Below are 17,083 nucleotides of genomic sequence, written 5' to 3' on the forward strand. Positions count from 1 at the left end.
GGCAAATGTGTCACACATGAGAATCATATGGTTTGCATCATATGATTATCATATAAATCGAGCACCATATGATAATCATATGTTTCGGTATACATATGATTATCGCATGTTTATCATATGATAATCATGTTTTTCACAAACATATGATTGTCATATGTTTTTATGCCAAAATTACCATATGAGAATAATATGATAATCATATGACTATCATATGTTCAATATCATATGAATCGAGCTCCATATGATTATCATATGTGGCACATTTGGCTGTGTATGTAGAATACTTCGCATTTCAGCTTGTTGGTGTGTCTTGTTAATGTTGCAAATGTATTTCTGGTATGCATAATGCTTTATATGTGCTTCAACAATAACTTGAAGTAGAAATTTTCAAAGAATGAGTATGAAGTGATGCATTTGAATTTAAATTTAAATATTCTTACATTCTTATCAATTTTAAATTCTCTTTTCCTTTTGTCTTCTGCAACCTCTAGGATGTAACGACCGGCAGTGAGGGTGATAACCTCGAACAGGTATACTCCTGTCTGAACTGACACAAACCGGTTTAAACTGACCTAATTTAGTTTTGTTCTATTTTAAGCTTTCACCATTGTGCTTTTTTTTTCATGTACCTAATCCAGTTTTGTTCCAGGTTTTATTTGCATGGTGTTGTATTTTTTGCCTACTTTATTAAGTTTTTTCATTTGTTTACACAGTTTATAAATCTTACCATAGGTGTTATAAGTCTCCTGATTTTGGAGACAACCTCCTGATATTTCATGAAAAGTTCCAACATACTCCTGCTTTTTTGCAGGCATCAAAGTGGGAGATTTATCAGCATTCCTTGAAATTTCTCCAGTCTTATTTATATCTTTAGCTAAAAATTTTCACAAATTACATCCATTTTTGTCGAAACGTCACCAAAAAAAATCTGCAATCTCCCAATTTGAGAACATTTTGAAAGGGAGCTTTCCTGCTTTAGAATTTTTGAAGGTCAATACTTATGATGTTACTCAGTACTGACATTTCTAGGAAATTTAATCATATGAATTGTGTGCCTTGTAATTCACATCAAGTATTCAGTGAAATTGTGAACCTTTACTAAATGTTTACACATTAAATACTGAGCTCGGGATGTTCAAAAGATTATAAATTCCTGGAAATGTATTTGAATTGTTTAAGTTAGAAAATGCACTCTCAGTGAATATTCTAGATGTGTAAATTTCCGCTTAGTATTTATTTATTTTTTTTGGGGGGGGGGGGGGGACTTCTGTGTCAAACATTGCATGTCTTTTATGGCTAGATGTCTTAATGTCCTGGACAAATAAAAGAAAGAAATTTGTTCATGTGGAATATTTATGGGTACTTAGTGACAGCAAATATAAAGTAAATTATCCCTCTACAAAAAAAAATCCACATTTACTGTTTATAGATTCATTTAAAGATACAATAATTATTCTGCTATTGAATAATTGCCATTGCTGTATTGTAATGTTTTCAATATTTCTTCAGTCCATTGCGATATCTTTATGTATAATCTACAGTCTAAATTCTTCAATAGATTTCAATGAAACTTGAACCTTCTTCTCAGAAAAAAATATTAATTTTAAAGATCTAAGGTTAAGGTCATTTAGCTGAAATTTTTAAACTTTCAAGGTCACACCTCATCAGAAGTTTAATTTGGAAAATTGATGGTGATAGCCCTTGTTCTTTTAGGAGGATCTGAGAGTCGCATTTTCCACCAACTCCTAACCTTGCATGTACAAGTTATCATTGCAGTTTCCCTTTTAACAGGTTTGAAATTAGTTAGATATTTGTTGAATTGAAGCACTAGAATAGGTTTTAAACTTCTAAGTATTGGTAAAGATCAACTTTCTAGGATAATGTCTTTGCTTTGCATATTTAAAAGAATTGCAATTTTTGCTGTCTCCTGCCTTGTTTGAGGTTTTTTTTCAAGCTATGCATTTAAACCTCAGCTTTATTTTGATGATTATTTTTTATGATTACAGATTTTGGAAGCAGAAGCAAGCAGGGACGTCCAATCTAAATCGAGCAGAAAAAAAGAACTCTTTAAACAAGGATCTATCCTCGGAGATTACTTCCCAGGAAGCAGGTACATCCCATGCAGAAAAATATTTATAAAATTATGGCAAAATAAGTACAGAAGCATCAGTAATGTTACATTTCAGATATATCAAAATCAAAGTACTTGGGCCGTAACGTGAAAACGGAAAACAAAGACAATCTACACAATGTAGCAACGAGAATGAAATACAATTAAATATAAGAACTGACAATAAGGAAAACAAGACATCACTTGAGAAACTAAAGCACTAGCAAAATAAAATCCCACAAAAGACTGCTACTGTGGTATAATTTTTTAACCTATGATGCCCATAATTTGATTGAGTAACGAATAAAAGAAGCTATGATTGTAATATTTGTTTGTTAAAGCTGTGTTATTAAAAGTAAGAATTAGAATGACGTGAACAGTAACGAATAATCTTTCAGCCCCTCAATTTTTTTTTGGAATATCGTAACCGCAGTATAATATACTCCATCAATCATAATTTTTAGTTTTTTTTTTCTGTGAATTTTTAATCCTTAATAAGAAATACTGTCCTTTTTCCAGGAGGAAATTTGAGTCAACAGCTGAATCAATCGAAGAAAGCGTAGATATAGAATCGGACGAGGGACATGGAATTTCGGATGACGACATTGAATGTGATGACGATGATATGATTGCTCAAAATAACAATAATTTGAATTCTAATAACATTAATTATGGGGACTCTGATAATCTAATTAAACCTAGTTACTATGGAAACTTTGATAAATCTGCTGGCTCAGATGTTAGTGATGAAGAAGATGGAACCAAAAAATCCAGGTCAGTAGGTCATGAACTAAATAAAGTCCTAATTGTTTTTTTTTAAAACCCATGTGATGTTAAAAATAGCTTCAAAAATAGGAGCTCAATATTAAGCTTTGTATTGAAAATTTGAACTTTGATTTTGAAACTTACATTAGACTTAACTATGGAACTCAATGTTGAGCCTTACGATGAAAATGGGAACTAAAATAATGTTTTTTTCAAAACTTTTGCAATTCAATTTACTGTGAAAGTATTTCACTTCTTGGAAACCAATTTCAGTGGATCAGCGAAGAAACACAAGTTCAAGGATTCTTAAAGTCGTGGTTTTGAAAATTTCAGTATACACATCAATGGAAATCTTCCATTTGTTGGGATCCAAATATCGTGGTTTGACCTACCCACGAAAACCACAAAAATTGGTACCCCACGAGCAATAGTACTTTCACAGTATCTGATGTTTTACCCTGTTAAATTTGAATGATTTGTTAGTTACATATTGGAATGGGTGACTTCTATTTTAATCAGTGTTGTTGAAATTTAGGTCAAAGGCTAGGAAGAAGGCCCACAAAAAGAAGCATAGGTAAGTATATGTAGTGCAGCTTAATGCTTCTAGTATATAGTTACTATAACATCATGAAACACAATGAGTTCATTCACTCATATCCATTCAAAGGTTAAAATCAGAGGAATAAATGCTAGCCTAATAATTGCTTAAGGGATTGATTTGGTGGTATATTTCTAATAGATGATCGGTGAATCCTGTCCAATCTGACACCTGATTATTCCAAAATCTTAAACAGTGAAAGCAGTCAATTGAATCTTTCATAAACAAGAAATCTATCTAAATGAGACATTTTAAGTGTAAGTATTTGTAAGAATCAGGCAAAATGGGAAAAAAATCAGAAACATGCATGTCAAGAACCCCAACAATCTGACAATCTAATAACACTCAAGGATGCTTTTTCTGTTTAAAAAGACCATTACAGTATTCCTGCATCACAGGCTTTGCGCAGAAATTTTTCAATAGAATGTAAGAAAAATTAGGTTTTTGACAGATCTATCTGCCCTTGAAATATGCATTTTCAGTACATTTCAATGAAATTGTAACTCAATGGTCCAGCATGATCTTGTCTGTTTTCCTTGATTCTGATGGTGCAAATAGTCAAATTACACTATCAAAATGATGGGTTTTTTCATACCATGATTCTTATACTGCCTGATTCTTACAGGGACTGAAACTTAAGATGCCATTATGGTTTTGCACCTGCTGTGTATAAGCAACCTGGTTAATTTTACACATTTTATGGTCTTGTTGTGCTTGGACTGGTTTCATTGTGTTTACTTAAGAAATATCTTTACTGTTGATGAAACATTTGTGTATTCAGGTCTTTCCCTTCACACTTTTGTAGTTTCTCTCCTCATACACTCATTGTAATCTTTTTTCAAATTTCATAGTTTGCCTTTAAACAGGTTAAGGATAATTTTTGAACTAGGGTTATTCTCATGGAAAGGTTTTCTATTCCACTGAATTAAGCTATGCTGGCTTTATTTGGAATGTCTAGGTTTTGAATATACAGTGAAATCTGTCTTAACCAAACCGCTTTCGGACTTAAACATTTGTTTGGTTTAGACAGGTGTTCACTTTAACCAGGTTAAAAATATTTTTAAACTGATATGAAGGGAGTTTTAGAAAGTGTCTTGTTTAGAAGATCTTCACTTTACTCAGGTTAAAATACTTGATAAGGAGTGATATTAACAATTGTCTGGTTTAGACAGGTTTTCAGATTACTCATGCATTTAGATATATGCTATTAAACATATTCACTTGAATTATCTAAAATAACAGTACATTTCTGAAGCTCTATAATTTTCACCTCTGTAAACCAAACACCTGCATATTCTGTACAGATTCTCAGAGTAAAGTGTATTATATTTAGACAGGTTCCTCTGTATGTGTGTTTAAGTATAAGTATTTATAAGAATCAGGCAAAATGGGAATAATTAGAAACATGTATGTCAAAAACCTGACCAATCAGACAATATAATTTCACTAAAAAATGCTTTCTTAATTTGAAAAGACCAATATTTGATCTCTGCATCACTGCTCAAAAATTTTTCAATAGAATGTTAGAAAAACTAGGATTTTGACAGAGATATCTGCCCTTGAAATGTTCATTTTCAGTGCATTTCAATGAAATTATAATTCAAGCTACCAAAATGGTACGGAAAATCCTGTCTTTTTTTCTTGATTCTGATGGTGCAAATAGTCAATACCATATTTTACCCGCTGCCTGATTCTTTCAGACACTTAAGTAATAATTTATCGTCAGGGGTTCATATTGGGCCATTCAAATTAGCACTGGTCTTAGGGCCGGACCCTTAATTTCCCATGATGGATCATTGAAAACTTTTTTTTCTTACTTCTAGATAGGTTTAAATGTATTAGTGTTGAAGTAACAATTTACTATCAGGGGTTCATATTACCACCGGTCTAAGGTCCTGGACCCTCAATCTCAAATGCAGGACCATTGAAATTTCATTTACCTAGGTCCTGGGGCATACAATACTTTTACTCTTATTTTGGACTTATTAGTTTTACTTATGGACCATTCACTTAGGATGGAAAAAAGTTCTTTTCAATCTTGAAAGTATATTTGAACATCAGATCATGGTCTGTTCTCAAACATCAGGGTGCAGACAAATAGAAAACTCAATTTTTAAAAGATGCTGCCTTTATTTTCTAGTTTCTATCATTATTTTGTGTTTAGAGTTACGGGACTTTTGCACCAAAAATGGGGGATGGGAGTATCATGTGATTAGTGCAGGTGTTAGTTTACTAACGTTCCATTGTTTATATAAGCTCTGTAGATTTACTTAAGCCTAATCCTTGGGAGACTAAAGCTTAAAAGCTGAGCTTAAAGATTCTAACTTTATTTGCACATCTGCTAATTACTAATCAATTATAAACAGCAACTACTCTAATTATTTTTATTTTGAAAGAATTCTTAACCTAAGAATCAAGAATCAAGAAGTAAGTTCTTGACCTGCAAAAACATATAATCTTCAAAATCATTTCAAAATTAAAGTATTTTTTATTGTTCAGATATCTTTGAAATGGTAGAATATAAATTTATAAAGTTTCAATCCTTTATACATAGCACATTTGGAGAAATGGATTTCAAAAGTATTAAAACTTTTTGAAGCTAATAGTTTGAGTGGTTGCTGAAAATATTTTGTTTCCATTCTAACATAGTTAATTTCCTTCCCAGCATGCAAACCAAGGGAAGAGTGGCTCCATCTAGTGGTGGCGGGATTGACGATAGTTTTGAAGAAAGTGGTGACAACATTGACGTAATTGTTGCTCCCGATTTGGAGGATGACTTAACTTCTAAAGGGGAAAATCTTTCTCTCTATTTTGAAAATGTATCTGAAAAAGAGCCAGTAGAAATGCTCTCAGCTGAAGTGCAAACTATTGAAGAAATGGTTCCCAAATCTGAACTAGAAGCGTTAAAGACTACTTCTGGTGTTGATTCTTCAACTAATACTGAAGAACTGGAATTAGAAAATGAACAAGAAAATGAAATTGAAAATAACACTGTTTCTGTTGATTGTTCAACAAACACTGAAGCACTAGAACCTGATATTGAGGAGGAAAATCGCACCCTGTCAGTTGATTGTTCAACAAATACTGACATCCTTGCACCTGAGAATGACATTGAAAATGAAAAAAAGCTTGCAAATAAGGCCGTATCTATTGACTGTTCAACAAATACTGATTTAGAACCTGTAGAAGAGGTGGTCCCTACAGAATCTGTTGAAATTTCTACTAACACTGAAGATCTCGAAGAATTTCAATCAAAACCTGTGCCAACTTTGACTGAAATGGCAACAAGCACTGAGCCAGAATTTTTAGAACCAGTAGAAGAGTCTGGTTCCCATTCTAAGCCAGTTGGAATTGAAATTGCTACTAACACAGAAGATGACATGTTTGAACCAGTTCCACTGAATAGGGAACAAGGTCAGGGAACGTCTGCCATTGCTGATGGGTTAGACAAAACCAAATCAGTGTTAAATAACAATGAATTGAGTGAAAGTATTAGAAGTGAAATGAGGAAACCAAGGAGGGAGTTCAAACTTCAAAGAAATGATAAAATTAGGGATGAAAACGATGAAAATTTAATGGATATGACACCAAAAGTTACTGTTTCTTCAAATGTTTTGTACTTCAAGTCTAGTAATGTTAAGCCTTTGCCGAGTCCAGCAAATGAGAGGCCGTATGTTTTGCATATCTGTTTTAAAAGTTTCTCTTCTCCTTTGGGAATATGAAACATAAGTGGTGACAGTTATTTATCTGCATTATCTCCCTTTCTTGTTGACTTAAAGACTAGGAAACAAAGTAACACTATTGAAATGGTGACAGCTTAGAAACAAACCAAAAATGGAGATGCTAAAAATAGCAATGGCATTGTTGTTGGGCAGCTTTACATTTAACCTTTCTGCACTGGTGTTGGTTTAAGTCCAACGGTGAGCTTTTATTGCATGTTTTTTTCTTTTAAATGATTGTTTTTCTGGATATGAATGAATTGAAGTATTAAAAGGCATTTTAATGTGTATAGTTGTGAATGGTCATAAAAGTACCTGCTTTGTTAGCCAAGTCCTTCAGCTTTGTGTTCAATGCCTTTTTACTACTTTTTCATTCATATATGGAAAACTAATCTACACACATATATCCATACTATTCTTACTGCACTCAACATAAAACCATCCATATAATCTTAGTCTACATGGTTTTCTGTTATTTTTAGGTTTTAGGTCCTCTTTTCAATCTTATCCAAAAGGGCAGAATTTGTTTGATTCTTGACAATTTCATATTTATACTACTGTAATTAAGATATATTTTTAGAGATAGTAATTTTTAAAACTTTCATGAATACTATCAACATGCTGAAGAATTGCATGTAAACAAGCCATTGAAATGGCCAGTTTTGTTGTGTTATCATAGGTTTTGAAAGTTGCAAAAAATACCTTATGAACTTGTACATAAAACTTCAAGATTGCTGAAAGGTTTTTTTACAAGGGGCATAACTCATAAATTGGGTTTGCATTGAAAGCAATTTGATTTTTACTAAATTAATTCCTTAAGTGATATTCATACCTATTAATCCTCCCATCTAAGGTGGAGACTCACGAAATTAATGAAAAATTTTAGAATATGTCGCATAAAAATGTAAAATTTATGGCAGGTTAAATGACTAAATTTTCTGTGAAAATACTAAGTGGGGTAATAATTGAATTGTTACACCCAAAATGTACTGGAGGTGAAAATCTTCCAAATGAGACAGTGTCAATGGGGGTAGAATATCCCTCATGAACTGTTCAAAAGTTTAATATGTATGAATATTCTGTCAGTTTGGCACTCTTAACTGCCACAAATCTAAATCCTAATGTATCTTAAATGTTAGCTAATAAGTTAGAGAGTGAAATAGAATAGTGAAATGAAAAAAAAACTATAAACCAACAAAATTTTCCTTTGACTGTAGAACATTGATACCCATGTACATGTAACCAGTATAAAATGTTTTTTACCAATATGCCTGTAAATCTATAATTTGAAATTAGATTTTTTTTTCAGTGATGATCAGGAAGAGATTGTACAGGGGACCAGAGGGCAGCCTGTAGGAGCTGATGGAGAAACAGATCTAAAGGTAACAGACTAACAAAGATGACAAAATCGATTTGATATGAGGCCATATTTACTACACACCCACTCACTGAGAGTCTGGGTATATAGTTATTCTGATGTCCATCTGTCTGTCACAGTTTCTGTTTCCAGGTGATATTTAAAGAAATATTCAACTTAACAAAAAAATATTTTCATTCTCCAACACAATATTCAACTTAACAAAAATATATTTTCATTCTTCAACACAATGCTAATATTCATAAAGCAGACTTTCATTTACCCTTCATTTTTGCTTCTGTTGACTCCAGATTTGCTCCAAATGACCTTTTGACCTCAGTGGAACAGTTTGAATCTTAAGAGTACTGTTAACCCTAATTATAACATGGATTTAGCCATTATTAAATCTTTCACCTGAAGTAACCTTAAATATGTTACACAAATACATCATTACAAAAGGGTGAAAAAAGATTAACAGCTTATGGTCAATCCAAATCTTTACAGTACATTTAATTAACTATAACCTTACAAAAATGGTTATTTGGCTAATGGTAGTTTAGTTTTTAAAAAAACTATAAAAAGTATCCTGAGTATACTGAAAATTATTTGGGAAATTTTATTTTCAGGGTATTGAGTCAACAGTTGGCATGAGACAGAGAATATTTAAAGTTGTATTTGTTGGTGATTCTGGTGTTGGAAAGTCCAGCTTTATACACAGATTCTGTAATGACAACTTCAATCCTACATTTAGTGCTACTATAGGTAAGATTTATGTCTGTCTGTCTGTCTGTGTGCTTGTCACTTCGTTTGTCTGCCCACGTGTCCCGTAAGCCCAATTCTTACATTACTCAAGGGATTTAGATGAAATTTTGTTAGGTGGATCTAAGTGCATGAATGAGTAGAATTGTTGTCTGATGCCTGATAAGGGAGATAATCCAACTTAATGGTTTCATATTTGTACATTAGAAGTGAAGGTTATTATTGTTATATTTTTTTTTGCTCAGAGTATTTCTAGTTAGCTTTTTGTATGCTTTGTTCAGAATTTTTGCTATATTTTGTTGATTTAGCAAAAATTGTGTCTGAATGTTCTTACGAGAAAACAAGTCATTAGATATTTATACTGGTTGTGAAAAGAGGGTATGCTGTTTGACCCTTGTGGTTCTTGTCTGTCTGAAGCATAACTTTGTGTTTTACATGCATGCAAACTGTAATACATTTTAGCATCTTAGTTGAATAAAAAGCAATGTTCATAAGAAAATAGAGCAACACGTTCACAGCTAATATTATTTTTATTTCAGGTGTTGATTTCCAAGTGAAGTCTCTAATCTTAGGAGGTCAGCACATTGTTCTACAGTTATGGGATACTGCTGGCCAAGAAAGGTATGCATGATTCTTATGAAGAATGATACTTAGTCAATACATGTTGCAGCAGCAGATCCCTGTGTTTTTCCTAGGGGAATTTTATCATTAAATATAACATCTTTAAAATGCGAAACAAAGTAATATATTTACTGTGTAACATACATCCTTGGTTGCTTGTGTATGATTAAAACATTTTTTAGCTAAATCAATTTTGATGTTGATTTTTAATTAGATAAGTATGAATAATCAAGAATGAGGATAGTTTATTTCTTTCTTTTACTCAAAATAGCAGTCTGAGAGTGTTTATTGAACTTGAACCAAAAATTGTCATACATGTAAGGCCTCAGTTTACACCATATTGTTTTTTGCTCTGAAAGAAAACTTTTCGCTAAACACAAAAATAATTGTATAACTTTTTGTAACAGATTCCGGAGTATAACAAAGCAGTACTTCCGTAAAGCTGACGGTGTTGTTATTATGTATGATGTCAACTGTGAGTCAACTTTCACCAATGTCAGGAACTGGATGGAAAGTGTGCAGGTACATAGCTTTATTTTACATTGATTTTTATGGTTGAGGGGTAGTCATATCATTTCCAAGGGAGATGATCTGGTTTTCATTGTTAAAATCTTGAAAGAAAGGAAAGGGGTTTATACATTTAACATTTCTAGATATGATCTCATTGCTATTGTTAATTTCAGGAGGGTGTAGAAGAGGGAACTGTTGTCCTGTTGATCGGGAACAAAACAGACATGGCAGAAACTGAAGCTGATAGAGCTGTCAAGACAAAAGATGGAAATAAACTCTCTGTTGTAAGTTTGTAATCACTTTCTAAAATGTGGTATAATTTGGAGAATATGAGACTTATTGTTATGATGCATGAAAAAAAATCATATTGTAATATGATATACTTCAAAGGTCTTTTGTTCAACGTCATGGTACAACACTGATAAATATATGACCAACGCCATTGACGTATGAAGATTTTATACCTGACATCATAGATATGTATTATCAATTTTTACCGACATCCCAGTAGAATTTTGCTCTACAAGGTTTGACATTTTGTGAAATACAAAGGCTTTGCTATCTTATTAACATGAAGAATCTAGTCCTATTAGAATTGAAATAATTCTCTGATACTCCAGTTTATCAGTGAACTATTTATTTCATTATTTTTATTTACTATTGCTTCGGTAAACATGATAAAATTAGTTGACAAATGGCCAGCATGTGGTAAAACAATAATAAAATGGAGTTTCAATGAATTATTCTTTTCATTATGCCACATCAGAGCACCTGTTCAGCTTTTTACCATGGGCTATTCTTACACTTGGTCTCAAGGTGAAGTATAAACAATCTTTAAGCAATGCTTTTTCAAAAATAATATTTTATTCTAGTTCATGGAAATACTTGCTTACTTTCTGAAGATTAAATAAATGATATTATATGTTAAATGTTGCTTATTGAACTCTATGTATATTGTACAGGAATATGACGGCATCTTCTTTGAAACTAGTGCAAAAGCAGGCAACAATGTAAAAGAAAGCATGGAAGCCTTAGCCAAGTAAGTAGAACACAGCCTGTCTCTTGTTTTACGAATCCATTTAAGGAGGTAGACCTGGGGTAAGGGACACAACTCTTACAAATCATTGGAATGTTTGTATTCAGCATTTTACATTAATTTCATGCAAGCATCAAAGTAACTTGGACTTATTTCATTCTCTTGTGTGTTGTGTGAAAGAGAATAGCCAATTGACAGTTGTTGATTTGATGTATTAATGCTAGTTTATTTATATCATATTTTTTTTAATGATTAAGGCATCATATGTAGATGTGCATGAAGGAAAATGTGTATTGTCTGATACCTTTAAAGGGATATAATCTAACTAGAGGGTAATACATTTTAAAACCTCATAACTGCAACTTCTCCTAAATGGATTGATGCATTTTGATTAAATTTTATAGGAGGTTAAGCCATCATATGTTTATATGCATGGTAATTGTAATTTGCTGCCTGAAAAGGGAGATAATTCCACTCTATGTATTGAAAATGATTGAAGTACGTGTCCACATAAAATTCTGATACTGCCATTGTTTAAGTGATTCATGGTTAAGACAAACCCACCAAACAAAGAATGCTTTTTCTGTCTACATATTCTTTTCTTTCACATAACGATAATAATTTCTGCAATCAGATCTGCACCTTTTAGAAAATCGTACATTCATCTCCCACTGAAATCAATTAAATGAAACCAAATCAAGAACGACGACTCTTGCAAAGTGCCAATTTTACGTACAATCTATATAATTTTTATCTCATAAGTGCAACAACCAAATAAAAAACTAAGACTGGTTGTGTGATGAGACTGAAGTAATTTTTTTAACTAGAAATAAAACTGAATTTGGTGGGTTTTTGACACGCATGAATCACTTTCTGATTTTTATAGATTGCTACTTAAGTCTTGAAAGTGGGTACTCTCATTGTGTCCCTGCTTACAGTGTTTGTAGTTTCTATGATATTATGAAAAATTACGAGTATATTATACTTTCATGTATATCATTCAAACAATATACATGTTTTGTGTTTTTTAGCATCTTAAAAGAGAAAGAAGATAAAGAAATAGAAAAGGCCTTAAACCTGGATGAAAATGCAGTGAAGAAAAAGTTTTGTTGTGGATAGTATACACTTTTGTAATGTACATTAACAAAAAATGTACGCATAATAATACCCATGTAATGATCGCCATATATAGCCATTGTACACTGTACATGTGAATGTTTTGGCTTCTTAAATGGTGGTGTAATTTTCAGTTGCCATTTTCTCTTGAGCTTTTTTAGTTTATGAATGGTCCAAGTTAGTCTTTATTACTGCGCCGAACACCAGATGGTATATTGGGCAGTAAGAAAGTATGCAGTGGTCAAAGGTCAAAGTTCATGGTGATAGTGCTTGTATTGCTTAGATAGGGAGGCAGTATAAATGACTTGCACTGTTACAAACTTGACACATTTGGTGGTTAAAGATGTTTAGGGGAGAAAACACTGCTTTTGAATTTTGAAAGTTGAAAGAGAATTTGAATGAGAATATTTACACTTAAGGTTATTGTTTAGCAGGTCATTGTGGTGGGTGAAAATTTTGGTTGAAGAAATGTCAAACTGAATAGTTACGGGTTCATCACTTCCAGTCTTAATTAAGACACTAAAAATGGAAAGTCCATATGTCTTGGTTCAACTGCTTGTAAGTCAACAGCTGAAATTTACCCAAATTTTCATCTACCACCTCGTTCTGCATTTCAATAACCAATGAGGAACATTCCAGGGATTTTGATCTCCAGGATATTTTATGTACTATATTTTATTTTTTTGCTTTTTACAAAGGTTGTTGAATTATATATATTTTAAATACATGTACATGTTCGAAACCAATATATGTAGAGTTATTTATGATTTTGATGAGTTCTTATTTTGTTTTGTATATCAGAGTCCCCATTTCTGATGATTGTTAATGATTTTTGATGAACAAAATGTTTTTTTGGGTTTTTTTTTAGTAAAGACATAGTAATAAAGGGATTTTATTTTTTAAATCTAACTACTTGTATCTTGAATATACTTGTAGAAAGTATTTTAAGCATTTACTATTTTTACCAAAAGCTCTTGAAACATTGATGGTTGTAAAGTAACTGTACCAAAAACAAATGGACCATAAGCAGTGGGTTCATAGCTAATTTGAGTATTTTACTCCTAAATAAATCCCAGAATCATTCTTTTAAATTTGAATTTAGACATTTATTTTCTTACATTCTAAAACAGAATTTTGCTTTTTTTAATGATCTTGATATAACCATTTTTTTAATGACAGTATAGTCAAATTCAATTTTGCCAATTTCTGCCCTTTTGTTAGGCTAGAAAAATTGTATCTGAGTTTGATATATTTTAGGGAATTCTTTTACTGCTATGTTTTTTTTTGTGAAGAAAACTTTTCGTGTGCATGTATATTAATAGTATAGATCTGGTTATATTTAAATTTGTTTTATTTATTTAATGTAGTATGTATTTTCCACTCATGTTAATAATCAATTATAAAGGTTCAAGGATGTGGTATGACTAGTCTCACTTTTTGCCCCTGCAATATTTCATTCTTTTTTTTTATTTTGGATCGCGAACATTTATTTGAAAGTTTTAAAATACATGTTTTAACAATTAAAAATTTTCTTTAAAAGGTGTTCATGGTTAAAATATTAGGTACATACATGTACTTTTTCTTGGCTGAAATTACTGTACATGTATTAACTTTTAAGTAATAAATATTTTGACTTGAAGTTTTAATTTACTTATTTTCCCCATTATGATATGAAATGAGATTTTTTATTGTAAACCTAGTTGTACATTTTGTCAAAAAGGTTAAGCCAAATTTGGACTCATGACATACCACATCCTTGCCACTTGTAATCCATCCAGCATTATCATATCATATTTTCACAGCTTTAGAAGTCTATGACCCTACAAGTATAAAGACTACCTTGAAACTTAGAAAATTTCGTAGCAAAAACAATTATTTTATGCCTAGACTATCTACGTTACCAGATGTCATGGTTCATTTTATATACACACAAAATGGCAATTTATATGTTATGCCAACAACTAGTCTGTCTAATCAAGTTATTAGTTTGAATGATATCTAAGGGTTAGGAACTTGTGCCATTTGAAGTACTGTACAGTACCTGAATAAGTCCGTGCAACTACAATTGTCAATCTATCACTGATCAGTTTCCGATCAGACATCAATCTGTTAAACTGGTGATCACTTTCTTTTTACATGCGACTGATGATCAGTTTATACGTTACAGATTGGTCTATATTTTTTTTTCCCATTTTTTTCACACATTTACTAAATAACATAAATTCAGACATTAGAAATAAATTAGAAATCATTGGAATGTGTGTAATCACCATTTTACATCAATCTCATGTAAGCATCAAAGTAATCTGGACTGATTTCATTTACTTGTCTATTAAATTTATTATTTTTAATGAAATACAAAATTTTCATTTATTATTTTAAGCTCTAAGTAATTTATTATGGCCTTTTATTTGATTTGTTCCATTCAAAATTTACATGAACTGATAATACATCATTTTATATAACAAAACCTGATCAGATTGGTCAGCAATCATTCAATCATCGCTCATCGATCCGTTAAATAGTTGCGGGGATTCATTCAGGGAATGTACACAGCCACATTCTTAAAAAAAATTGCCTTAGTATAGAAGACACTGGTACAGCACCTTCAACAATTACTTAAGCTCAGAATATATCCTATCAATCAAAATAGGGAAATAATGGAACGTTGAATGATTCCCACCACATTGTGATGAAAAAAGGGTGAAGGCAAAGTGCTTGAAACGGCCTATCTTGGAAACTACATTATGGATTTTGCCTAAAATTTAACTGAACCTGTATTTTATATGTTTATAATTTTCGTTTTTTTAAGCCTTTTTGACGTCGACAAGTTTTTTTCCTAGATACTTCTTTCCGTTCATTTAATAACGTGAGGGATGAAATCTTTCATATTCTACACTAACAATTTTGGTTAATTTTGTGAGAAATTGCACCCCCAATCTGTTAGGTCTGTTTGCTTCTTTGCACCAGGGAAAAAAATGTAAGTGCAATTATTTTTAGGCTGTGGCTGGTAATTTGCTTCTGAGTTACCTAACCCTGAAGCATGACTTTTTAGACTTAGTCCTTTTAGATAGTATTAAAAATATCTGATTGTAGTTGAAGTAGAGAACAGTGCAATATATTTTACACTCATATCTTCATGTTTGTGAAATTCATTCTATTTTATTCTGTTGGAAATAAAACCTCTTTGAAAAATATTTATCCTCAGTTATACTTGGCCATAATATTTGTCCCCCACCTTTCGAAAAAGGTGGGGAGGATGGAACTCGGCTTTCTGTCCGAAATTGGTTTCTGGAGAGTAACTTTTACTGTTGGATGCCTAAATAGAATTTCACCAAACTTAAACAATTAAAGGCTTATGAGGTAAAACACCTATTGATTTTGAGATCAGTATGTCAAAGGTCAAGGTCACACAGACTTATTGAAATAGAATTTTGGAGCTGAAAATTGATTTCCTTAGTAAACTTGTGACGGTTTGTAGAATTTCACTGAACTTGGACTGTTGAAAGCTTACGAGATGAGGAAGACACATTACTTCTAGGGTCAGTACGTCAAAGGTCAAGGTCACAGACTTAATGAAATAAAGTTTGGGGGTGAAAATTGGTTGCAGGGGCATAACTTTTGAATGCCATCATGGAATTTCGCCAAACCTGGGCATTTAAAGGCTCATGAGGTAAGAGACATCACTTGATTTAGAGGTCAAAAGCCAAGGTCACACTGACCAAGAAATGAAATTTTGGTGCCGAAAATTGGTTACCAGAGCAGAACTTTTGAAAGTCTTCATACATTTTCAACAAACATAATTGAAGGCTTGTGAGACCAGGGAGACGCCCATTAATTTTTGGATCAGTAGGTCGAAGGTAAAGTACAAACTTGATAGGAAAGGAAGGCACCTAATATGGAGAGTTTAGTCATTGCTTGATTTGATCAAAATACAAAATTGCTTAATAATATTAATGATTGTAAAATAATACAGAAAAATGTGAGATTCTTGCATGTAAACTGAAAAGGGGGAATAGTAAGTCAAATATATCATCTGTTGTCACTTCTTGCATGGGTCATCATAAAAAAGAGAAAACTATCATTAAAGTTCAAAGTCATAGGCTCTACATCATCTAAATCTACATTGATCACAAAACGTATCTACACATGCCTTTTTTGTAGATCTATAGAAATTTTAAATGTATAACTGATGATTGTCATTGAGGGAATATATTATTTTGATTTCCGCTCAAATCTTGGTACCCTTTATTACTTCTCCACAGGAAAAGTTCCATAATAGTGCAAGATCTGTCTAAATAATGCAAAAACAAAAATCTAAGTGTCTAAACCAGAGTCATAAGTCCCATACGTGTGTGTGAAGATTTTTTAACCAGTGTTTCCTGACCACCTGTCTAAAAGTCTACTAGAGGTTAATACAGGTTTTTCTACATGTATATACACGTGGAATTGAATGGAATGCATTGGGTGAAAAGAAATGTAACTACATGTA

At 32.1% G+C, this 17,083-nt stretch overlaps 1 protein-coding gene across 11 annotated transcripts in view; it reads left to right on the forward strand.

Annotated features, from left to right (window-relative positions):
• LOC148610561 (EF-hand calcium-binding domain-containing protein 4B-like) overlaps positions 1 to 15,788 on the forward strand; it is a 42,530-nt gene extending 26,742 nt beyond the window's left edge. For 8 of the 11 annotated variants that reach the window (XM_088595687.1, XM_088595688.1, XM_088595690.1 and 5 more), the window contains 12 exons: positions 492 to 530; positions 2,007 to 2,110; positions 2,630 to 2,884; positions 3,411 to 3,449; positions 6,139 to 7,143; positions 8,502 to 8,574; positions 9,176 to 9,311; positions 9,848 to 9,929; positions 10,337 to 10,451; positions 10,613 to 10,723; positions 11,402 to 11,478; positions 12,507 to 15,788. In XM_088595687.1, the coding sequence (XP_088451813.1) occupies positions 492 to 530; positions 2,007 to 2,110; positions 2,630 to 2,884; positions 3,411 to 3,449; positions 6,139 to 7,143; positions 8,502 to 8,574; positions 9,176 to 9,311; positions 9,848 to 9,929; positions 10,337 to 10,451; positions 10,613 to 10,723; positions 11,402 to 11,478; positions 12,507 to 12,594 (2,124 nt within the window). In that variant the 3' untranslated portion in view covers positions 12,595 to 15,788. Of the gene's footprint in view, positions 1 to 491; positions 531 to 2,006; positions 2,111 to 2,629; positions 2,885 to 3,410; positions 3,450 to 6,138; positions 7,394 to 8,501; positions 8,576 to 9,175; positions 9,312 to 9,847; positions 9,930 to 10,336; positions 10,452 to 10,612; positions 10,724 to 11,401; positions 11,479 to 12,506 lie in introns of those variants that run through there. The other 3 variants (XM_088595697.1, XM_088595691.1, XR_015924697.1) reach the window with 3 other exon arrangements.
• The last annotated feature ends 1,295 nt before the right edge of the window (positions 15,789 to 17,083 follow it).

This window comes from Perna viridis, chromosome 8, assembly GCF_037379345.1.
Source record: "Perna viridis isolate PV_CMFRI_1.1 ecotype Kerala chromosome 8, ASM3737934v1, whole genome shotgun sequence".
In the NCBI taxonomy this organism is placed as follows: Eukaryota; Metazoa; Mollusca; class Bivalvia; order Mytilida; family Mytilidae; genus Perna; species Perna viridis.